At 43.4% G+C, this 24,842-nt stretch overlaps 1 protein-coding gene and 1 pseudogene across 1 annotated transcript; one reads left to right on the forward strand and one right to left on the reverse strand.

Annotated features, from left to right (window-relative positions):
* The first annotated feature begins 2 nt into the window (after positions 1–2).
* TTC19 (tetratricopeptide repeat domain 19) lies at positions 3–24,326 on the forward strand. The gene is made up of 10 exons (XM_037807880.1): positions 3–324; positions 399–526; positions 2,021–2,131; positions 2,413–2,451; positions 3,198–3,254; positions 3,549–3,610; positions 5,701–5,795; positions 20,453–20,607; positions 21,823–21,985; positions 22,618–24,326. The coding sequence occupies exons 1-10, from the start codon at positions 135–137 to the stop codon at positions 22,737–22,739; spliced, it is 1,122 nt and encodes a 373-aa protein (XP_037663808.1). The 5' UTR covers positions 3–134; the 3' UTR covers positions 22,740–24,326.
* LOC119513047 lies at positions 7,603–8,253 on the reverse strand (annotated as a pseudogene).
* Positions 24,327–24,842: the final 516 nt, after the last annotated feature.

The raw sequence follows: 24,842 nt of genomic DNA on the forward strand, positions 1-24,842 counted from the left end.
CACTGCGCGTGCGACGGCCATGACGACGCGCCCTGACGTCACGGCGCGACCGACCTGAAAAGCGCCGGGCGCAGGGGGGCGCGGCGTCCGGGGACCCAGTGGCGGCCGCAGTGCGCGGAGGACCGGGCGGGAGCATGTACCGGCTGCTGCGCCCGGGCCTGGGCCGGGGCCGGGGCCTCCTGCGGGCCGCGGGGCGGCGGGGCCGGGGCTGCTCTGCGCTCGTGTTCCTGGTGCCCGCCGGCGGCCCGCGGCCCGCGGTGGAGGCGCCGCCTCCCGGAGTCGCCCCCCGCGGCCCGGGCCGGGGCCTGCTGCCGCTGCTGGCAGGTGAGGGGCGCGGGGCGGCGGGCGGGGCCCTGCGGCGCGGGCCGGGTGCGCTGACCCCCGCGTGCTCCCCGCAGCCCTCGCCTGGTTCTCGAGTCCCCCTGCGGAGAAGGAGCCGCAGCCGCAGGGCGCGGGCGGGGCCGCCGAGCCGGACGCGGCGGACGAGGCGGAGGCCGAGATCATCCAGCTGCTGAAGCGAGCCAAGGTGAGGCGCCCGCCGGCCTCGCCTCCTCCCAGCCTGGCGAGAGTCGAATTGCCCAGAATCGGTGGTCATCAGAGGCAGGTGCAGTCCGTCCGGCCTCGTTAGACGCCGAAGGCGGCGGGAACGGGCTGCGGCCTCAGGTGCGGGTGGAGACAGCGCCACAGGCGTGGCTTCTTACCCATGTAGAGTGTGGGAAATGTTTTGTGGTGGCTGTTTTCTCAGTTAACTGATAAAGTGAAGGATTTTGCATATACGTAGCGTCTCGAAAATGCAGTTTAGGGCTGTCTGTGCATTTGGGTTCTCTTCTTTCTAAACCCTTCCTTTTCTCCACATCTTTTTCAATTTTTTTTCTCCCTAGGTTACCTCCTCTCTTTTTGGGGTCTAAGTACTTCGAGCCAGCCACGTCCAGATTTATCTTTCCTGACTGCTCACATGACAGCTCCATTTTGAGGCACAGATACTTCTCAGACTTAACATGCCTGACACTGAAGTCTTGATCTTAAATGCCTCCCAGCCCATTCCTTCACCATTTTCTCTTTACTACCATTTACTTTTTTCACAGCCTAGAAACCTCAAAGCCATTCTTAAAACTTGTGGTCTTTCCCCACTGCCCCCAATACCCTTACACCCCAGCAACAAATCCTGTTGCCACCATTTCCAAAATTTTTCTTAAATCTGCCCCCTTTCCTCTATCTCCTCTGTTCTTGCCCCAGTGCAGACCTTCACTACCACAGCCATCTTGCTTGCCCTCTTGCCCTCTACAATCTGTTCCCCGTAGAGCAGAGTGTTTTTTTTTATAATTAAAAAAATGTAAATCAGATCATATCACCTTGTGTAAAACCTTTTGATTTCCCACTGAATTTATGATAAAATCTAAACTCCTTGCCATGCATCTTTAAGACCCTACATGACTGGCCCAGTCTGCCTTGCCCCCCCATTTGGCAGTAATCCTCTGCTCACCATCCTTGCTCCACATGCGTCTCAGTTCTTCTGAAGAACCACCCTCTTCAGCCTGTAGGGCCTTCACTCATTCCCTGTCCTGTTAGGGACCTCCTTCCCCTCCCTCCCTTATTTGTTTGGCTCATTCTCTTCTGTCTTACCTCAGTTTGACACTCACTTCCATGAAAGGCTTCACTAACTTTTCCATTTAAAGGAGGTTTCTTGTCGCTACTTTCCATTGCTTTTCCTCATAGCTCTTGTTAGTTGTAATTATGCCTACAGGAACAGAGAAAGGGGAGACAGGGCAAGTTCAATATTGCTCACCTCCTGCCTGCGGCCACTGGCCAAAACTTTGTCACACCCAGTGTGAGGGAGGCTGACCTCACCGTCACCTCTGCAGATATAATGCTTAGTGCGTGGTAGAAATTCCAAAACTTGTGAATGAGCAAGTGCTCTCTCTGCATTGATGGTACAGCTACCGTCCACATCTGTGGGTAGCACATGCATCCACTTTCTTTATATTTTGCTTTCAGTTATTTTTTTGTCTTTTTTTTCCAGTTGAGCATCATGAAAGATGAGCCTGAAGAGGCTGAGCGGATTTTGCATGACGCTCTCCGTCTTGCCTATCAGAACGACAACAAGGCGGCCATCACCTACACCTACGACTTGGTAACTCTTCTAACCAGTCTGAGCCACTGGGGTTGTTAGCTCTCTTGATTTATGTTCTCGGCCTTCATGGTGTCCTAATGCTTTTTTTTTTTTTTTTTTTTTTTCTTTTTTTAAACTAAGTTTCTTTTGGTTTCAATTTTTTATTACCTTGGGTGTCACTTTTAAGAAGTCTCAGTACCAGAACAAAAAGTAACAAAATATTTTATGTTTCTTTGGTGATGAGTGGACCTAGATTTTAAACTGAAACAAACAAAAAAAACCCAAACTAATTTTCTTTTCAGATGGCCAACTTAGCATTTATACAAGGTCAGCTTGAAAATGTAAGTAAATCACTTCGTAATAATTTTGAATTTGTGAAGGACTAGCCTCAAGGGAACTGTACCAGGAAGGGTGCAGGCTAAACTGCTGTAACAAAGAGACCCCAAAATCTAGTGACCCAGAAAGATAGAGGTGTATTTTTTTTTCATGCATCATTCTGGAGGTGGGCTGATGGCTAAAGGCAGGTAGGCACCTCTGCTCCGTGAAGTAGACCAGAAGCCTAGGTTCCTTCTCAGGTATATCTTCATGTGCTTGGGTGAGCTGGGGACCTCCAGCCCTTAGGAAGGGAGAAAGAGGGGATGGCAGGCAAGCAGCTCGTTTATAAAATATGATTGACAAGGTACTTGGCATTCCTCTGTATCTTTAGGCAAAAACGTCATCATACGGCTACACCTACCTGTAAGGGAGGCTTGGCAAAAAAAAAAAAAAAAAAAAGGTGTGGGGGGTTAACTGAAAAGATAGAAGAATAAATATTAGGGGACAGTTTGCAGCCTCTGCCACAGTGGATTTGGATGAGGAGTTAGTCTCTGAAGTTGGTTCTATCCCAGAGTAGTGTAAGGGACACAGAGGTTGTGGGAACCTGGTACTTTAGGCTTTGGTCGCATTACAGGGGTACTTTTCTTTGTGTTTGTGTATGAGTAAGTGTGTGTGTATCTGTGTGTGTGGTTTAGGAATGATGGTACTGAGAATCTAGAGTCATAGTTACGGTGGTCCCAGTAATAGAAAAACCTTTTCCTTGTGCCTTTAGGCAGAAAAGCTTTTTAAAGCAACGATGAGTTACCTGCTTGGAGGGGGCATGAAGCAGGTAAGGATGATGCCTCAAATTGGCCCCTAGCTAAAGCAGTTTTCAAAATATTCTTGTTTTCCTGATCTCTCTTCCCCACCATGTGCTTTGGCCGCCTCTCTGGACCGGTGTTAAAATGACCACTGTTTCACTAATGAAAAGCATGTCGAACTCAGACTCATGTGTCGGCTAGTTACTCTGCAAGAGTAAAGACTGTGGCTTTGAGGCCAAAGTCAGTCCAGAGTTGATCTGAAATATTCTGTGAGGAGATTGTACTTGACATTAATTTCCCCTCATTTCTCTTTGGGTGAACAGGAAGACAACGCAATCATTGAAATCTCCCTGAAGCTGGCCAGCATCTATGCTGCTCAGAACAGGTGAGTGTAGGTAGAATCTAGGCACGGTGGCATCCAGGGAGTGAGGCTGTGGGCAGAGTAACGTTTACCTAGGATGTTATAGAACCTTCAGTCACCTACTGAGAAGTTAGACATCACACTCAGAGCATTCCCTCCCTCATCTTTGAAATGTTGAGGTGTTTCCAGTTTTGTGCCTGCGGTTTCCATTACCTTACTGAGTGAGGTGCACAGCCCTCACGCTTCTGGCTGCACTGCAACAAAGCTAATCACCTTTCTCTTCCTGCTTGACCTGGGAAGGGAAATTACAAAAACTTTAGCTTAGCTCTTTCTAGAAAAGCAGGAAGCAATGTAACAGCCTCCAGAAATGATTTACTTTGAAGAAACCATTATGCTGATAAGAGTGTCAGCAAACCAAGAAACTGGATACAAAGTTAAATGGCAAGACAGTTGCTATAGGAGTGGCTAGTTTTGTAAAGTGTTTTTGAAGCATGTAGAGATGATTGGGTAGCTGGGTTTTGGGATAGGGGAATGTAACAGGGGATGCCTTTGAATAAGTTGGACAGGAAATAGGTGCTAATTTTTAAATATCAGATGGGTCTGAATTCTAATAAAGAAGGAAAAAGTCTGCCAGCTCTACGGGAAGGCTTTAGAAAATGATTTGGAGATGTGCCGAAGGTCAGGAACTCTGATTAGTGAAGCCTCATGCCTTTCATTCTCTTAGGTGGAGCTCTAAGAAGGAGCATTTAGGATTTGAACAGAGAACTCCTCCAGAGAGTTGTATTTTTGGGATGAATTTAGGAGGAGACCAAAGACCAGCTTTGCCTTAGGTTTTTTAGTTGCTGCAGCAGTGGGACACCACAGCAGTGGAGTGACATTAGCTCCAGGTTGTAGAAAGAGTCACATCAAGCCAGAGGCCCTGGCCCTGCTGCCCTGTCCACCAGCTCCTCAGTTCTGAGCAGGAGCTGCTTGCTCTCCCTGTAGTTTGGTCAGACGCTCAGTGGCCTTTGACTGTGAGTCCCAGACTGCAGCTGGCTCAGTGTCCCTTGGGGGAGTAAAATGCAGGCCTAGATGTTCACAGGGTGTGAATTCCTAGGGTAAGAATGTGCCTGAAACTTGACACTGCAGAGTAAGACAAACTCAGTTTTGTGGAGTTGAAAGCTTTTGTAGTAGCTACTAATAATTAGCGTCTCCTCTACTCAAAAGTATTCCTTCATTTTGTTTTATTAAGAGAAGCATGAGACCAGGAAAGACATAGTCAGCTCCTGAGGCTTGCGAAGGCTGATTTTAGGTGAAGGGGAGTTGTTTGCAGGCATCTTTCTCTGCCGGGGGGTGTCTCGTGGGCACCCTCCTCCTGTTCCATATCCCGTCTGGATAGGGTCCTCCTCATAGCAGGGCAGCACGGAGGGGTCAGCACTCAAGGGGAGTGGGTGCGCGTCGTCATGCTGCTTTTGGTAAGAAACGAGAGCAAACTTGGAATAGCAGGAGCCACAGCTGAGCTTCTGGATGGAGAGGGGGCTTTCTGCTGTGCTCCCCAGCCTCTCTCGATAGAGCTGGTGTTTGTTCCCTCTGCCCGGAGCCAGGCTGCCTGCGTGGGTGTCCTCTCCAGTTGGCTGAGGCCTGGGGCTACAGACTTGGGCCAGGTGCCTTGTAGGGCCACAGGTAGTAGCTCCATTTCTGTAAAAGAAATTTTCATCAAAGGCCTAAAGCCTGTAAGAAGTAGAAAGCTAATCAACCTCTCTGGAAGCTGCTGGAGGTCCAGTAGGATTCTGCGGTTCACATTAGCAGTAATGCTGTGAGTAGGGACAAGGCTTTCACAAATGGAGAAACGGACTCACTTGAGACAGTGGGAAATGGTGATACTATTATGTCAGTTACTAAAGTTATGGCAGCGTTCCTAGCTTTTCATATCCTAAGCTACATCAAATGGGTGACTTAAAATAAAAAACCTTGTGAGAAATTGTAGATGAACACCCCAAGAGACTTGTAAAAAATTCTCTGTTCCCATCTTATGCTTTCTGTGCTGATAGTGCTCAAACCCAAGCTGGAAGAATGAGGATGCAGGAGGAATTTGTGAAAAAGTGAACAGCTGATTGCTGATCTTTGCTTTACAGACAGGAATTTGCTCTTGCTGGCTATGAATTCTGCATTTCAACTCTAGAGGAAAAAGTTGAAAGAGAAAAGGAATTAGCAGAAGACGTTATGTCAGGTAGGGAAGCTTGACTTTTCTGGGACATTGCCTCTTTACCAAGAGCTTCACTCTGCACCACAAGGAAGAGAAAGGGGTGAACTGAGGTTTTCCAGAAGGTCTCAGCGGAGGATAAGATGTTTTGTGTAAACAATTTGACCATTGTTTTGGTTTTTTTTTTAAACCCTTTGCTTACATGTTTATAATTGATCTGTTAACTTTTAATTAGATACAACGTCTGGAAAATTGGGCAGTCAAGAGGGAAGGACTTCCTGTTATCTTAGTTCAGCTACCAATCAGAATGCTAATTAATTGCCTTTTGGCTGCAGAAGTACACCAAGTTAAGAAAGCACTGTTACTGCAGCTCACCTGCGTCGTCGAGGGGGTGAGCCTAAAGAATTTTGCAGAAACAGTGGGGTGGGCAGGAAGCTCTTGCTCACTCAGGTTTCTTACTTTGGTGTCAAGTTTTGGGCATTTTCAGATTTGATATTCACTTAATAACTCTTTGTTTCACATTCTGGACATTGGATCCTTATCAGATATATCACCTGCAACTATTTTTTCCCATTCCATGGGCTGTCTTTTCATGTTTTTGTTTGTGTTGTTTGATGCTTAAAAGTTTTTGATTTTGATGATGTCCAATTTACCTGTTTTTTCTTTGTTTGCCTGGGCTTTTGTTGTCAATTCTAAGAAACCAAGGTCATGAAGAGTTACACCTGTGTTTTCTAAGAGATTTTATGATTTTAGCTCTCACATCTATGTATTTGGTCCATTTTAAGTTAATTTTTGTATATGGTGTGAGGTATGGGTCCAAGTTCATTCCTTCTGCATGTGGACATCCAGTTTTCCCAGCATCGCTTGGTGGACTTGGCACCTTGTTGAAAGCCAGTTGGCTGCAGATGTGTAGATGTGTGCAGATCCGTGTGCACCCTTAGACCAGCACCACACCATCACGGTTCCCTCTGGCCGCCTCTACCAACCTCACAGGTTTTCCACCCTCCCTTTCTCCTCTGAAGTCGATTGTCCATGCAGCAAAGAGTGATTTTTTTTTTTTTTTTTTTTTTTTGCTGCAGGGGGGTCTTTACTAGGCAGAGAGGGCATCATGAGGGCCAGTGGACCTGGGTAAAGGGGAGAGGGCATCCTGCCCAGGGCCTCACCTGAGTGTGCAAAGGGCCAGCCCCTCAGCCAGACTCGGGAGATCTGCCCTCCTGGAGAAGCCCTCCCACCCCTGACGTGGGGAACGTGGCCCTCACTCGCACATTGGCCCTAGCTGGTCTTGGAGTACTATGGGGCGGGGGTGGAAGGCTTGGGTGGGCCCTACAGGAAGGAGAAGAGGCTGGAACCCTATATGCCTGTGGGATGGAGTGGGGAGGGGCAGTGGCAGATCCTGAGGCTTCTGGGGACATCAGTGGTGGTATTTGGGGGCAGTGGATATTCTGGTCCCAAGGTTGAGGTTCAGGTTAGAGCGGAATGATGGGACCAAACAACAGGATGTTTTCTCTTTGGGCTCAGGTGACAGTGAATTTCTTCGGAACAGAAAACTGGAGAGAAAGAGGCAGTGCTCACACCCCCACAGCACAGTGCCATGGCACACGTACAGTACACACTCCTGGGCGTTCACACAGGCAGCCTGCACACACGGGTCACACACACCTTTGGCAGGTGTGCAGACACTCACACACACAGCAGTCCACACACACAGTTGTATGCACACGTTTCAGGGGCTGCGATGGATGCGCAGTGGGATTGGAGAGATGGGTTCCTTCCTGAACGGAGCGCCTTCCTGGCCCTGCGTGGTGGACATGTGGGGGGGCGGGGCGGGGAGCGGTTACTTCTTCTTGACCCGCAGAGCTGCCTGCCCCCTCAGCTAGGCCGGGATGTCCGTCTTGGCACTGTGGTGCGGTGGTACCGGCACCTGATGGGCATACTGCCTGGTCCCACCAGGAACTTCTCAAGGTTCCAGTGGATGCCACGGACCTTCATGGGCTCCCAGAGACAGTCAGGTGTGCACGGGAGCTCGGAGGTGGGAGGACAGGAGTTCTTCAGGGAAGTGGAGAACTTCTCTTTCTCCCTGTTCACATCCCCTTCCTCAAAGAGCTGGAAATGGCCAAAGCCCCAGGCTGGGCACATGTACTTGAGGGTGGGTAGAATCTCCACGTTCTCTCCTGGTTCCTGTTTTCCCAATTGGTTGCAGGGGAAGTCCAGAATAACCAGACCAAAAGGTGCAAGCTCTTCTTGTAGTGTGTTCAGTTCAGCGTGATGGCCCGGCAGGCCTTGGGAGCTGGCCATGTTGACGGACAGGTGTCTTTGCCAGCATAGTGCTTGAGGCTCTCCATCGATGTAAGGCTCCATGCTCGCAGACAGAGCCACTTGTGCCACCATGGCCGTCCGTCTTGGACTTCTCCTGCCCCCAGCTCGGCAGGATGAAGCTGGCCAAGAACAGGGAGAGAAGGCAGGATGCCCAGAGCAGCCGGGCCATGGCGGGCTGGGGGCGCGTCTCGGGCTCGCCTGAGCCATTGTCTGATCCCAGGCTGTGTCCATCTGAGAGTGATCTTTTAAGAACACAGTCACTTTGCATCACCCTGGAACCAATTCAGAATCCCTGATGGACCCGTGGGCCCACGTGATCTGGTTCCTTTGCCTCCTCACCAGCTCGCTGCTGCTGCTCCCTGCTCCTTCTGTCTGATGTTTCTTCAGGAGAGAGTCTGAGCACTGAGATTTCTCCATCAAAAGTTACACATTTTGAGGCTGTTGATGATTATTGCCAAATTGCCTTTGGAAGGAATGTTAGTTTATATTTCGTGGCTCTGCTCTTTACTTACTTTGGGACTTTGGTCACCTGTCTCTCTCCTGCTGTGCCTTGCATGTTCCAGGCCTATCGCCGTCTCGGGGCCGTTCCCCTGGCCGTTCCCTGGTAGCGCAGATGTTCCTGGCTGGCCCCCCTCTGCCTTCGGGTCCACTCAGGTGCCCCTTCCCCCATGAGGCCGACCCCTGCCCAGCCCCGTGGCTCCAGCCTAGCCTCTCTTCACCCATGTTGCCCTCGGAAGTCGGCGTGTGGGCTGTGTGCCTGTGTGTGTTGCCGCTGAAAGTACAGGTTTGTTCTTGGGTTTAGTATTTGTCTTCACTGTCAAAGAAGGATAGAGAATTCATCTGTTTTGTTCAGTGATAGATTTTCAGTACCTGCAACAGTACTTGGCACATAGTAGAGTCTCAGTAATATTTGTTGAGTGAAAGAACCAAAGGCCCAATAAAGACCAACAGGCAAACGCAGCTATGGCGCAGCGTGGAAGTGCTTTGCAGTTACTGGCAAAAGGTGCAGAAAGTCTGGCCATCAAGTGTCTGCCTTTGAATGGTCCACACCCGGGCTGTGTTTTATCTTTCACTTGTAGTGTTGACCACAGATTTTCTTAATCATGTGAAGCTTCCTTTTCTGACTCCAAAAGTAGTAGACAGTGCATTGAAGAAAATTTAGACAAGTATTAAGAAAATGAAGATCATTCATAATCATATTACTTGAAAAGAGCTCCTGTTTATCTTTTGGTATCTTTCTAGTCTTTTTTGTTGTTGTTGTTGTTCACCTGTGTTATTTACATTTTATGAAACAAATTAGGGATCATACTGTATATTCTGTGTAATCTGATTTTTTTTTTAAATTTAGTAATATATAATGAAAATACTAGTTTTTTTTCCCCCAAGCAGAGGAATTCTTGTTGGAGACAGCAAGCTAATTTCTATTATAAATGTTATTTTATGTTTATATACATATTTATCAACATATTGTTATTTGTATTTTACTAGTTAGGCAAAAAAGAAACTGCCGCATTTTAGTTTTATTTTTTCTAGAGAAGAAATAGATTCCCACTCAGTTTTCAACAAAGCAAATCAGTTATCAAATTCTGCTTTTTATTGGCATCACTAACTATCCAAAGAGTATATTACTTCAGATTGTCACATAAAAACTTGGTCTTGGGTACTTACTTTGTTTCCATGTAATTACTGAGGAAATGTCCATAAAATTTAATTGAAAACAGCAGGTTATAATGAAAATATAACCTGGAGGAAGCTAATTTTCTACAATACGTAGATTAAATATAGGACTAGAATAAGGGCTGAATTACATATGCCAAAACAGATGTCAGAGAGTATCACAAGACTTCGTTTAAAAACAGCATTGCCTTGCCACACTCTTCTTGCACCCCTAGTCCCACTTCCTGGGGTCTGTCATTTTCAACTCAGCCAGTGTCTTCTGGTATTTACCTTCACATTTCTAAATAATACCTAAAATTACTCTTTCTCGATCATTTTTTGGAGTCTGTTCACATACTACTAGGGGAAGGTGAAGATGTAGCACAGTTTTTTATGGTCTCCGTTATTATGCATGTATAAGCAGTGTCAGCTGCTGAGTCAAGCAATGTGATCATGTAATTACTTCTGTGTACAACTTTTTGTTTTCTCTGGAGTAAACAGTGAGCTTCTCTTGTTTGCTTTTTATGTCAGTCACAGCTCCTTCTCATCCCTGGTGCCTGCTGCTGTCACTTCCTCAGAGTCCCTGGGGCTCCAGGGTATGGCTGGCTGCTTCTCGCTGTGCCTGTCAGCATTCAGTCTTCAGCTTCCTCGCCTGTGCTTTGCCAGTGACCACTTTTCTCTCTGCTTTTCATCTTCAAATCTTTTGCCCTCCCCTGGATGCTGCTGTACTTCTCTTACCCTTGGAGGTTCATGCCTGAGTCACCCCTAACTTTAACTTTACTGGTGGTTTGGGAGGGAGCGTGTCCAGTCCGAACAGTAAGCCTGCTTGGACCTCCAGTCTTCTGTTCCTGGGCCCTGGGGAGTGTCAGATGATTTTTCAGGAGAGAGTCTCAGCACTGCGATTTCCCCCTCAAAAGTTGCCCATTTTGAGGTTGTTGGTGATTACTGCCAGATTGCCCTTGGAAGGAATGTGTTGATTTATATTTCCTGGCTCTACTCTTTACTTACTTTGGGACTTTGGTCAAATTAGTTAATTCCCTTGTGCCACTGGTCCTCAGTTGGAGTTGAGAGTAATGCCCCGCCTCAAAGGATTGTTGAACAGGATTGAATGAGTTGAAATACGTAAGGCGCTTAGGAGGACAGTGCCTGGTACAGAGGAGCTGTTCAGAAAGCAGTAGCGCTTATTATTTCTTATTATTGTGATAAGGCAATGCCCCCAAACCTCCTTAGTAACCTTTGTCATGTTGATGATACAGCGGTGACGTTTTTGGTAAGGATATTAACCCTGTGTCCTGTTGATTTTTTTCTTTCCCCTCATTTGTGCTGAGAGTGTTTTGTTTTTGTTTTTAATAAAAAAGGTCATTCACTCAAAAGAATGTGAAACATTCATTCATAGAGTTTATTTTATGACTGGCCAGGTCACTGGAGTCTTTGCTTTTCAGTCGATAGTCACACTGTTTCCGTGTAGATATTATACATTTGTGGAGTTGTAATTGTTTCCTTTCAGATCGCGCCACCCCTCCCCTCCCTTTTTAGTTCACTGGCTGTAACTTTCAGAGCAACATGAAATAATAGTATGGTGACAGACAACTGTCTTGTATTGGATTTGGTACCAAATTGTATGAATTTATTTATTCTGTATCTAAAGCAAACCAGACTTGCCTGTAGTAGGTTAGTTGTTCATTATGCTGTTGGATAATATTTAATGCTGATATTCTGTTTAGATCTTTTTCATTTTACTTTCTTGTGTCAGATCCATATTTATTTCTTGTGCTTATTTGTTATCTCAGGGTTGTGTTAATGGGATAGAATGCATTGGGATGCTTTCTATATTTTCTGTTCTGGAATAGAAACAAAGTTTTTGTTCCTTGAAAGTTGTGGAATCTATCAAACCATATGGACCACATCTGTTTTCTTCATTCCTTGATTACTCATACATTTAGGTTTCTTCTGTCTTCTTGATTTAATTTCAGTGGCTAGGACAATGTCAAGCTCACAGTAAGTATTAATAGATACCTGTTGAATAAATGAGTGCATGGGTGAAAGAAGTTTCTGTGTTTTCCTAGAAGACGCTTTCTTATGGGGTTAAATTTTTAAAGCACAATATACGGTATCCTCTCATCTGAGATCATATTCCCTTTCCAGTTCTTAATTGTGGGGATTTATTCCTTCTCTTTAATTGGGGGGGATTTCTTTTCCATTGATTTCTTCTTCCTTTTTTTCTTGAAAATAAAGGTGTCGTTCATTTTCAGTGACGTAGTTTTGGTGGCATGATATTTGGTTTCACAGGTGCTTGAAGCTGGGAATCCTGCTTCTGCCACTTAGTGTGAAAATGGAAAAGCTACATAATTTCTTTCTCCTCAGTTTGCTCACCTGTGAAACGAGCCTGATGGTGGAGCACACCTCATCTCATCCTCCTGAGAATTAGCTGCTCGGGGGCTGTGCCTGGCACTCCGGAAGCACGTGCCCGAGTTGGCTGGAATGTGACGTCTCCGTTAAGCTGCTCAGTAGATGACGTTCTCTGTGTTGTTTACCAGTCTAGCTTTAGTGAGGACCTTCACTGGTTTTGTCAGTTTTGTTGATCTTTTCTTCAGAACCAACTTTGGGTTTCATTGATTTTCTCTGTTCTGTTTTCTCTTCCATTTATTTCCAGGCAAATCTTGATTGTTTTCCTCCCTGTGCTTGCTTTGGGTTTTTATTGCTTGTTCCCTTTTATTCTAGTTTCTTAAGGTAGAAGGTTATTTATTGATTTGAGAGCTTTCCTTTTCTAATGTAGGCATTTACAACTATAAATTTCCCTCTAAGTATTGCTTATCTGCTCCCATAAATTTTGGTATGTTATGTTTTCATTGTCATTCATCTCCCAAGTATTTTCTAAATTCCCTTGGGATTTCTTCTTTGACCCTTTGTATTTTTAGGAGTGTGTTGTTAATTTCCATATTTTTGTGAATTTCTCCAGTTCCCTTCTGCACCATACTAAGCCTTGTCTTGCTGCCCGTCCTGGAGATTGCGTGTGCACTTGAGATGTTTGCAGGAGGGCACATCTGATGGTCTAGTGGGTGCAGAGTGTTGTGTGTGTGTACCTTTGCTGATTTTATCTAGTTGTTTTCTCTGTTTTGTGTTTTTTTTTCCCCTTATACAGATTTCTGTGTTCTGTTTAAACAGTTCCAGATATATAGCTTCATTGTGAATTGTCCCCTTCATCAGAAGTTATTTTTTGCCTCAAATTTTACAGTTTTACATAGTCTGTTATATCTTTTTTTTTTAAAGCCCTTAAACTCTTCTGAGTTATTTCGTTTTCAGTGTGTCTTTTATGGAACACTGTGGTTGAATTTTTTAACCTAACCTGAGTATTGTCTTGTGATAGAGAATCTTAACCTATTTAAAATTGGTACCCAAAGTGATGTTTGTTTATAATTTTTGCAGTTTAATTAAGTGCTCTCCGTTTTTGCCATTTGCTTGTTTTCAGTCCTTCCTGTAGGGATTCTCCCCCTAGCATCTCCATTTATAATTTGGGAGGAAGGCACGCTTACTGTTTTTCAGTTCTGTTAACGGTAACCTAAAATTTCTTCAAGACATATCTGACTCATTAGAGAAAAACTTCTATTTTCATCTTCTTCCATAAGATGAGTACAATTTAACATTCTTCTGCCTTTCTCTTTTCTCCTGTTCCCACTTGTTTTTCTCTTTGATCTGGAATTTTTGACCTAGTGGAATTTATTGTAGAGTTGAATTCTGAAGCCCACTATTTGCCTTCTTTTGCAGGTAATGGTTTTTCTCCATCTGTATGCTTGTAGGAGTCAGAAGTTCCTTCCCCATAAGGTTTATGAATTTTGCCGGGTCAGTGGTGAATGTTCCTTCTGGAGGTCCAGTTCTCTTGAGCTTCTGGATTGTATCTTTGATGACTATTTCTGTTTACTTGCTCTCTATTTTATTTAGGAATGGCATTTACCTGTATGTTGGCTTCTCTCCTCTTTGTCCTTCATATTTATCCTCATCTCCCTCAGTTTTGTGTCTATTTTTGGAATTTCTTAATTTGTATTCCACATTACTGATTTATTATTCAGAAAAATCAGTTCTGTGCTTTTTTTTTTTTTAATATTGTGATTTTTTTCAGTGAAATTTTATTTTGAAATAATTTCAAACTTACAGGACAAATGCAAAAATAATACAAACCTGTACAGAGAACTCTGCCACCCCCCGCCCAGATACCCAGGTTCGCCAGGTTTAATGTTGTGCCAGCTCTGCCATATCATTCTGTCTGTCCATCCGGCTGTCTTATCTTATTTATCTATCTATTTTCTAAACATCTGAGAATAGGTTGTACACATCTTACTCCTTGAACACATAATATTTCCATGTGCATTTCCTAAGAAGAAAGATGTTTACTTAAGTAGGCATCTTAAGTTTGCAGTTAGAAGTTCAGGAAATCTGACAGTGATATAAAGCTTATGGTCCATATTTCAATTTTTTCACATATCCCAGTGATGTCCTTTTGGGCATTTTTCTCCTTCATTATTAGATCCAGTTCAGGATCATATATTACATTTAGTTGTTTTTGTTTCCTTCATCTCTTTTTTTAATAATTGTGGAAACATATATACAACATGAACTTTCCCATCTCAACCACAAACGAGCATATAATTCACTGGGATTAATCACATTCACAATGTTGTGCTACCCTCACCACCATCCAATTCCAGAACTTTCTCATCACCTGAAACAGAAACCTTACACCCATTACATGTTAACTCCCCATTCTCTCTTCCACCCAGCCGCCCCCCCCCCTCCCCAGTAATCTGTAGTCTACTCTGTCTGTGAGTTTTCTGTGTTCTAGCTATTTCGTCACAGTGAGATCATAAAATACGTGTCCTTCTGTGTCTGGCTTATTTCACTTGGCATAATGTCTTCAGGGTTTATCCATGTTGTGGCATTCCTTTTCACAGCTGACTGTTCCATCGTGTGGATGTATCACATTTTGTTCATCCTTTCATCTGCTGATGGACATTTGGGTTGCTTCCACCTTTTGGCTTTTGTGACTAGAGCTGCTGTGAACATCGGTGTGTAGTCATCTTTCCGTGTTCCTGCGTTTGGTTTTGGAGGTGGACTGCCAGGTCAGATGGTAGTTCTGTGGGGAACTTTTGAGGAACCACTGAACTGTCATCCTCAGTGGCTGTACCGTTTTATACTCCCACCAACGATGTACTAAGGTTGCTAGTTTTCCACATCCTCACCAACTCTTGTTATTTTGTGGGGGAGTTTTTTTTAATAGCCATTCTAATGGGTGTGAGGTGGTCTTTCATGGTTTCTATTTGCATTTCCCTAATAGCTAATGGCTATTGAGCATCTTTTTTCATGTGCTAATTAGCCATTCTTGTATCTTTTCTGGAGAAATGTCTATTCATATCCTTTACCCATTTTTAAACTGGGTTTGTATTTTTGTTCTTTATAGATTCTGGGTATTGAATCCTTATTAGATATATAGCTTCCAAATACTGTCTCCTATTCTGTTTGTCTTTTCACTTTCTTGGTAATATCCTTTCATGCCCAAAAGTTTTTAATTTTGATGAAGGCCCATTTATCTAGTTTTTTCTTCTGTTGCTTGTGTTCTGGGTGTAAATTCTGAGAATCCATTTATTGCCTAATACAAGAGCTTGAAAATATTTCCCTATCTTTTCTTTTAGGAGTTTTAAGATTTTGCTCTTATATTTAGGTAATTGATCCATTTTGAGTTAATTTTTGTAAATGATATGAGGTAGGTCTACTTTCTTTTGCATGTGGAAACCCAGTTTTACATGCACCATTTGTTGAAGAGGTTATTGTTACCCCGTTGAGTAGACCTCTGATATACTTATCAAAAATCAATTTACCAAGAAATGGATAGCACAATACTGTGTGATGGTAGCACAATATTGTAAGTACAGTGAACAAAGATGTCTGTGAGTAAAGTTGAAAGAGGAAGGCTAGGGGCATGTTTGACACCGGAAGGAAAGACAGACGATAAAGATTGGGACTATAACTTAGTGAAACCTAGAGTGGTCAACGCTGATAGTTAAGTGTACAAATATAAAAATCTTTTTACAGGTGGGAGAACAAATGAATGTCAACCTTGCAAGGTGTTGAAAAAGGAATGGTATTGGGGAGAAAACATAATCAATGCAAACTGGAGTCTATGTGCTTCCATTAAATATAACAAAGGCAATATACCAAAGCTAAATGTGTATGAGAGGAGGATATAAGGGAGGGCTATGGGATTCTTGGTGGTGGTGTGTTGTCTGACCTTATTATTATATTGTATTGTGTCTTTATTTTTTCCTTTATCTAATTATTCTTTGTAAATTTTTAAATTTTTTTTGAGTAATGAATATGTTCAAGTGCTGATTGTGGTGAAGAATGCACAGCTATATGATGATACTGTGAACAACTGATTTTACACCATGGATGATTGTGTGGTATGTGAATATATATCTATAAAATTGCAGGGAAAAAAAATTGATACAGAAAAAAAAAAAAATCAATTGGCTATAGATGTGTGGGTTTACTTCTGTGCTCTCACATTCCATAGGTCTCTGTGTCTATCCTTGTGCCAGTACCACGTGTTTTGATTAATGTAGATTTCTAGTAAGTTTTGAAATCGGGAAGTGTGAGTCCTCCAATTTTGTTCTTCTCTTTCAAGATGTTTTTGGCTATTTGGGGCCTTTATGCTTTAAGATTTCAAGCATAATTAACATGAGCGTTTTAATGAACAGTGTGTAGCCTTTCACTTAGCTTTATCAAATTCACATCCTGCCACATTTGCTGATTTTGTTATTGTTCTTTTGGGGTTATTCTGTTGTTGTTGTTTTTAAGCAGAGATACCCCTGTACCTCTGCCCAGGTGTTACTGCTGTCCTGAATTTGGTCTTGGTCTTGATCATTACCGTGCCTATTTGTTATGCATCTTTGCATCAGTAAATGCGCAGTAGGTTTTTGATGTCCTTAAGCTTTATACAAATGGTCTCATACTGTACCTTTGTTTTTGCAGTTTGCCTTTTTAACTCAGCATTATGATTTTGAGGGACTTTGGTCCTGTTTGCTTGCCATGCTGTGTGCCTGCTGGGATGCACCCGTCCCCTGGGGTGGGGGTGAAGGGTGAGCTGCTTTTCCGTTCCCACAAGGAGTCCTCCGGGCCAGAGGGGCCCCGGCTGGCTCACTCGGGAGAGCCAGTCACCCAGCTGTGGGAGTGTGTCCCATCATGTGATTGTGCAGTTACACTGATGGCGTGAGCTTGTTCCATGGGTTTCACTGGGGAAAACAGTGCCTCTCTGGATATCCTTGGACCTGTCTCTTTATGCTCACATGCAAGACAGTCCCTAGGGATGTAGCTAAGAGTGGGACTGCTGAATGCATTGATTAGATATTGCTTAATTATTTACCAAAGTGGGTTCACCAGTATACATCCTTGCTGGCAGTGTACCAGTCTCCTTGCTCAAAATCCTTGTTACTTTTAGACGATCTCCTGGGTGGGTATGAAATAGGATTTCATTCTGGCCTCAGATGTGTTTCTCTGAGTTCATGGGTTTATTGGCTATTCAGATTTCTTCCCCTGAAAGTGTATCATCATATCATTTATTTTTGAGAGATTGTATTTTTCTTAATGATTTGTAAGAGATTGTTACATATTTGGGCATCTTACGTTTTGTGGGTTACATGTCTCTTTTCCACTTGTCTTTTCACATAGAGGTTTTTATATATGGATATTTAAATTTCAATGTAGTAGAATCTATCAGTATTTTCCTTTATAGTTTGGACTTTTTGTGTCTTGTTTACTAAAGTCCTTCACATTTCTATGGTCAGAAAGATACTGAATTTTCACAAAGTATATTACTCCTAATTTCTGGCTTTTGGTATTTTCCTAGTTTCTGGAGCTCAGCTATTCATTTAAAAGGATATTTGTTATCTTTTAAACATTTTCTAGGAATTTGAAGCAGAAGGGTTTTCAACCTCATGAGTCACATTATTGGAACCAAATTCCAAATCAGATTCTGCTTTACTCCTGTCACTGAAGCTGTTACTGGTCTCGGAAGTGCTGTGGGTGCTGTCAGTTGGCTCCTGATTCCGTGTAGCACGGATCCCGTGAAGCTCCTGGCCTGTGAGTGGGATCCGTCTTTAGTTTCTAAGACCTGTGTGGACTGTTGGACATTGTTATTGATGGTAGAGGGGAGCTTCAGGCCCGTGCTCAAGTTTTCCTAAAAGAGATGCTCTTTTTCTTGCTACTGGAGTATCTCTAATATTCTTTTTATAAATGCTTATAATTGTGCCAGTACTTTATCAGATTCCTTTTTAGTCTGGATTTATGTAAGCCTAATTTAATATACTGATAGATATATTGAACTATTCTTTCATTCCTGAAATAACTGCTGCTTGGTCATCTTAGTTATTTGAGAATTCCATTTGTCAATATTTTGAGTAAAATTTTCTGTAATGAATCTTGTTTGGGGACTGACTTTACGAGAGCTCATCTTTTTCTGTGATTAGAAATGATTTATGAAAAAGAATTATTTGTAATTTAAGTTTGAAGAAATAAATATGTTCCCTTCAGGTTCAAATGATCCATTTTGGGGAGCTCAGTTTAAACGATTCCAATTTATTTCTCAGTTATTAGGCTATCTGATTTTTTTTTCTAATTTCTAACAATTTTTATATTAATATTTTAAAAGAACCACTATACAATTTTATTAGAAAAGGAACTCTCTTTCCTTAATACTTAAGTCTGTGAAATTTTCTCTTTGCAATATGCCAAAGGTTTTATTATAGTCTTATAATTTTCTAAAAGTTCTTTGTGGTGTGTATTTCCTCCTTGGTCCTTTTTTTAGAGAAGTTTTGTTCAAAAACATTTTCTATTTTCATGTTATTGTGGTCAGAATATAGTATGAATTTAAAATGTTTTTAAAATTAATGTTTCTTTATTGTAAAAATATTATAGTCAGAATTTTGCCTCCTTAAATATTCTTTTTAAAAAGCTTTACTGTCTTCTCTTCCACTCTAGTTAATTTCCATGACTGATAATGGGTCAGTACTCTTCCTCGAGAATCACTTCTGTCACTTGATTCTTATACTACTGAAACTATAACAGCATAGAAACACTTAAAGAGGATAACTAGAAATCCCAGAAATAAGATTCAGCAGTCATTTTTGGAGTAATTTCCAGAATTGGAGTGATACATTGTGATATTTTTGATACATAAAGGCAAATATTTTCCCTTGTCTTTAAGCGTTCTCAGAGAACATGAATTATTTTAGTTGTATGGCAAATGAATGCCTTTCTCCAACCCTTCTTTTGTATATTTAGTTTGTTTGATTTTCTATTATTATATATCATATATATTCTTAAGAAAAATGACTTATCTTCTTGGACTTTGTACTTGAAAGGGGGCACAAAAATTGGTGTGGTTTTCATTTTTAACTGTGCCTTTTGTCATTATATAACCAGTTCATCTCATGATACTGTTACTATCACAACTGCTGCTTGATTTTTTAAGTCTTTCTTTGCTCAGCCTTTTAAGAGTGCTCCTAGTTATTTTTCATTTAATATTTCTGTATTTTAGTGGAAAAATACCGTGTCTTCCCAGGTGGTATTTAGTTGCTATCATCTTATATTTTGCTTGTTTATGTTTTTATATGGATTATATTTATCCACAAATTTATAACTAAAAACTTATAAAATTTTTATCTTATATTTCTTTGGAAATAAATTGTAAGCAGGAATTAAAACTCTACTCCTAATTCAATTAAAAAAAGATGAATATTATCTGCCTTTTTACGTATAACTTAAGCAAAAGTAAATAAGTATAGATTTCTTTTTATGGAAGAAAAATTTCATTGCTTTTTTATTTTCATCCTCTGTTATTTTTCTAGCAGCTGTTCTCACCAACCGCAACTATACTACTCAAATTATCTTCTCAGTAATGGTCATACTGTTACTTAATAGCAGTTTTCTTTAACTTCTGCATGCTATTTGTCAACCCCGAAGCTCTGAAGATACAGAAAGGTGTTTATATGAGAATGATAGCTTTATGGTAAATAAAGGCGACTGAACCTTTTCAGTCGGGGTCTGATTAGGTAAGGTCATCTCGGACGGCCCCTATTTCCAGTCAAACTTTATGTGAACTTATACTTTCCTTGTAAAATTGTTTGCAGAATTTCCTTGTAATCTAGCTCCTTACCATTTCTGCCTTATTCGTATTGTCTTTCAGAAGTCTCTACTTGTGCAAGTTTATTACTATTCTTCAAAAAATGGACGAACTGTTCTTTAACTCTGACCTCTGATTTTCTGTTGCAGGATTCTGCCTGTTCTCAGGTTTCTTGTTGCTTTCCTTTCCTTCCTACCAGAAAACTCTGTTCCTGGCCCTGGACTTGCTGCTGCTGCAAAGTAGTTTTTGTTTGCATTTAATTTCATCTGTTTCTTCTGATTGTTAGTAGTTTGAAACCAAGAAATTAGTCCAAATATTAATGGATGTGTATAAGATTTTAAACGTACTCAAAACGTGGGGAGAAGTTTCTGTCTGGAGCAGGTGGTGTGATTGGCTGTTCACCTGCCATCACATGGAGTGGTCAGTGGGGCCCCTGCCCTAGACATCGTCCTGTGGGTTTTGTAACGAGGTTGGCGAATTCTCTGCCTTGGGTCCTGTGTTTGTTTGACATATGCTGATGCTGCTCTTATTTTCTTCTTAGTGGAAGAGAAGGCCAACACCCGCCTCCTCCTGGGCATGTGCTTGGATGCCTGTGCCCGCTACCTTCTGGTCTCCAAGCAGCCGGCACAGGCACAGAAGATGTATGAAAAAGCTTTACAGATTTCTGCAGAAATACAAGGAGAAAGACACCCCCAGGTAAGGAAGGAGAACATAGATGAGGTACTGTAAAACCAAAGGTTTAAAATTGATGAGTGTGAGGTGCCACGCTGCTTGGGGACAGCTTATCAGCAGGCGGCCCTAGGTGTCCCCCTGCCCAGCTCCACATGGACTTGTTTGAAGAAGGATTTGAGGCTGCGGGCCCATTCCCGGGAGTCCTGGTTGACACAGGGCTGAGCAGGCCCCGCGTGCTCCTGGGGCCTCAGAGGATGCAGCACAGGGTTTTGCAATGGGGGCCCTGAGCCTTCATGAGCCTCTTGAAGGTCCTTGTCCCCCCATCCTACCCCCAGATAAAATGGGGGGGGGGCAGGAGACGGCATTAAAAACACCAGAAACCACCACCATTTTAGAATCTGTGCACACCACGGAAAGCTTTCTGTCAGACCATGAAGCACGTTGAGTTGGAACAATCCCCGTGTCCCCCCTCTGAGTTCTTGAGGGGTCTGGCATGTATCGCTTTGTATTAGGAATGCTTGGTCCCCTTCAACATATGACACACATTTTTTAACTGCATTGAACTTGTCCCAAAGCTGAGGAAGACCTTGGGCAGGGCAAATAATAGGTTTTGAAAGAAAGGAGAACTTGAGCTATGAATGAACTCCCGGAAAAGGATTTAGGGCTAAATACAGAGTCCCTTTAATGGCATATCATTGAGGAATCATAAAAAGGCAAGTATGGAATTCAAATCACCAAGTATCAGAATCACATGTCATGGCAGTAAAGCGGAAGAAAGCATGGCAGTCTGACACTTTCAGTACCAAAATTAAAAAAATAAAAAATTTAATGGGACTCTTCCTAAAGCAGGTGTTTCTTCTTGGTGAGTCCCAGGGCCACGAACAGGAGTCAGAGCAAGTGAGGCTGCAGAGGCCCAGCAGGCTGTTCCCAAGATGGCTGAGCCTCAGGTCAGATCCCCCTGAGCTGTTTGCTGTTACTCTTCATTGGTGTTTCTAGGTTGACAGTTGGATGAATAAGTACTGTTCAGCCTCTTCCCTGATTCCTAGAGCCACTCTGCCCACAGCTCGGTGTGAACATAGCCACACATGGGTGGTTAACAGCTGGCACCCTCACCTTTTGAGGAAAGCTAGGAAAGATGAAATGTGAAGTATATAGTCAGTTTATCAAACTCCATATTGATGTTAAATCCATCGGGATGTGATTTTTTAAAGCAGCAGCTGTGTTTTCTTTCACCTCTAGACCATCGTGCTCATGAGTGACCTGGCCACAAGCCTGGATGCCCAGGGCCTCCCAGATGAGGCCTATGCTTATGTGCAGAGGGCATCGGACCTGGCGAGACAGACACAACACCCCGAGCTGCACGTGGTGCTCAGCAACCTGGCTGCAATTCTGATGCACAGAGGTGGGTGGCCCGGGAACCCGACTGACTCGCTGCAGGGAAGGATGCTGATCGTATGTCTGAGTCCAGGAAATGGGCATTTAGGGCGGGCCTGGGCGAGGGGGAAACTCCTGAATCGAGGCTGCCGAGTCAGGGCAGAACAGGGACATAGTGTGTGTGAAGTTATAGTACCGCTGTGCTCAGTTCCCATAATCTCGAGTTCTGCACTAGCCTGGGCCTCATCGAGTAGAGAAAGACTTTGTAGTGACAGGAGTTTATTTCTGTTGCACTTGACAGATTCTAAATAAACTTCAAGCTTCACGTGTTCCTCACAGTGTGCCTGTGGAGCGGGCAAGGCAGGGACCGGCAGGCAGACAGGCCCTTCCTGTGTGCGTGCGTCCTGCTTCAGGGCCCCACCGCGATGTCCAGCAACCAGGCGTGACGGGGCTCTGTCGCACACGCCTGTCAGTGAAGGCCGCACCTGGGCATCCCACAGGGCTTGCTGGGGTGGAGCACCACACCGGGCCCGCGAGGCAGGACCAGCCCGTCCCTTCAGAAGCACACAGTAAACTCAGATCTGAACTGTCATTAGGGCTTCCTGCTCAGAATCATTTTGACGGATTTTCTTCTTCTCCCTTCTCTCTGGGTCATTTCAGAACGATATGCACAAGCAAGAGAGATCTTCCAGGAAGCACTGAGGCAAGCAAAGCTGAAAAGAGACGAGGTTTCTATACAACATATCAGGGAAGAGTTGGCTGAGCTGTCAAAAAAAAAGTAGACCTTTGATTTAATTTTATTACGCTCTGAATGCGTTTTCTAAGAAGAGTAATTTCCAGTAACCCAGAGGAACAGCTATTATGCCATCTTCAGTGGCACCCAAATCAATGGCTTAAAGTCCTCTGTTCATGATAGTGAAGTTTCTTCAACTCATCCTTGGTGGAGGACAATTTGTATAGACTCTACCAGTTTTCTTTTTAAGGAAAAACAACTTCCACCCTCTGACCCTCAGCTGCTTTTGGCCTGATGATGGATGTGAAGCGAGGCTTTCTTTCAGTGGTTCCATTGCTGCGTGCAGTCCCCGGGGTTCTAGCTGTTCCTGGATTCAGATGGGCCCATCCTCGGGCAGCGCGGGGGTGCTCCAGCCCGGCCGCTCAGCACCGAGGTTTTGGCCCATTGACTTGCCACCCTCCCTTCTCTTACTTTATCAGTATCTGGTGACCGGAGCTCCCTGTCTCCTGGCAAAGGGGGATTATGGTGAGTTTTTCTTATAATCTAGTTATTTCATTCATGAATCCCACTGGGATTTTAATGCATAAAAGACGAAAAGTGGTCTCTTGAGTTTGCTTCCAGAATGAAGTCTTAAAGTGAGAATTAGGCCCTTGGAAGTATAGTGTCACATGATTATTTTAAAAAGTAAACTATGTTTTTATATGTGTCTGGTTTTAAACTATAAAAAAGGGCAGGAAAAGATTGATTTACTCTCTGCCTCTTGGGTGCCGTCTGAGCAGTTCAGCTTCCTTGGTGTCGAGGCCACGGAGCAGCGTCCCCTGGGAGCTCCTTAGAGACACACGTGCCCTTAAAGACCTCGGGGCAGCCCTGCAGGGGTCGTGTTGACAAGCTCGCAGCTCACTGCTGTGTCACCAGGTAGTGGGTGTGTGGGGGGGACACTGACTGGGATTCTGGCCTTGGCCTTTTGGTTTTGGGTCTCAGTGTCCTCATCTGTAAGGTGGAGGATGCTTGAGGTTCGCTCTCAACCACGGAAGAAGTTGGTTTTGGTTGTACGATTTTAACTGAGTAGACTGCTGTTGGAATAGCTTTAGCACAGTGTCTCAAACATATGAACATAAGACATGCTGGCCTCAGCAGTCTTGCAAATAGCCATTTGCCTGGGGGAAAAGTAGTTTTTCCAGAGACGACTAAGGAGCGCTGCTGTGGCTGGTGCTACCTGTGGGCTGGGGGTGCTGGACGGAGAAACTGATATTTTGAGTTCTGCACATAGTGGAAGAATCCTTTCATAATAAACTAGAGACCGTAAACTACTGTATGCATTCAGTCATCTGTGAGTTTCTAGTGAAAATTAACTCATTAAAAACTTAATAAAGTACTAGAAACCCAAAGGTCCAAATCCTTAGGCATTAGACTAAAACTAGTACTTTGAAGATGTAAATTTCTTTCCACTTTCTAAACTCATAGCTATTATTTACCTACCCACTAATTCTATTAATCAGGTCTAACTCAGAAAGATGCATTTTAATATCAATCAGGTTGAGTTTCAGTGTAACTTAGTCTTAAATTATTGGAGATTTTTAAAATTAACATCAATCACTTACCTGTATTGAGAATAAATTTTTACTTTTTCACAGTGGTTGCTACTTTGTTGGGGTTACTTCCCTAGACTTTTCACTTCAGGCTTGACTCAAGAGTTTGTTCCTTTCTGAAATGGTTTTCTGAAAGATGGACTCTTACTTTGGGTGCTCTCCTCGAGTTCACTTGCACACTGTACAACAGGGCAGGCAGCAGAGCAAAGGGAGAACTGGGCCCCTTTCCTGAATCCAGAAGTTTTTGAACTGTTTATGTCACAGGCATTTTCATGGCATAAATACTTTAAAAAGTAGAATCACCCAAATTAATTAACATTATAAAATTTCTGATCATAAACATGCCCTGGAAAATCTGTCAGACTATTTCTGTGAACCTTCTGGGTGCTAAAATAATGCATGATGACATAGTTTCAGATTACTGAAACCTCACCCTGCAGCGTCTTATGCCCTGGTTTACAGCCGACCTCCACAGGTCGTGGCCCCCAAGTGCTGTGCTTGCTGCTGCAGCAGGACAAGGCCGGCCGCCACCCTCCAGAGGGTGTGCCCCCCAGGTGAGCCAC

Source organism: Choloepus didactylus, chromosome 18 (assembly GCF_015220235.1).
Source record: "Choloepus didactylus isolate mChoDid1 chromosome 18, mChoDid1.pri, whole genome shotgun sequence".
Lineage (NCBI taxonomy): Eukaryota > Metazoa > Chordata > Mammalia > Pilosa > Megalonychidae > Choloepus > Choloepus didactylus.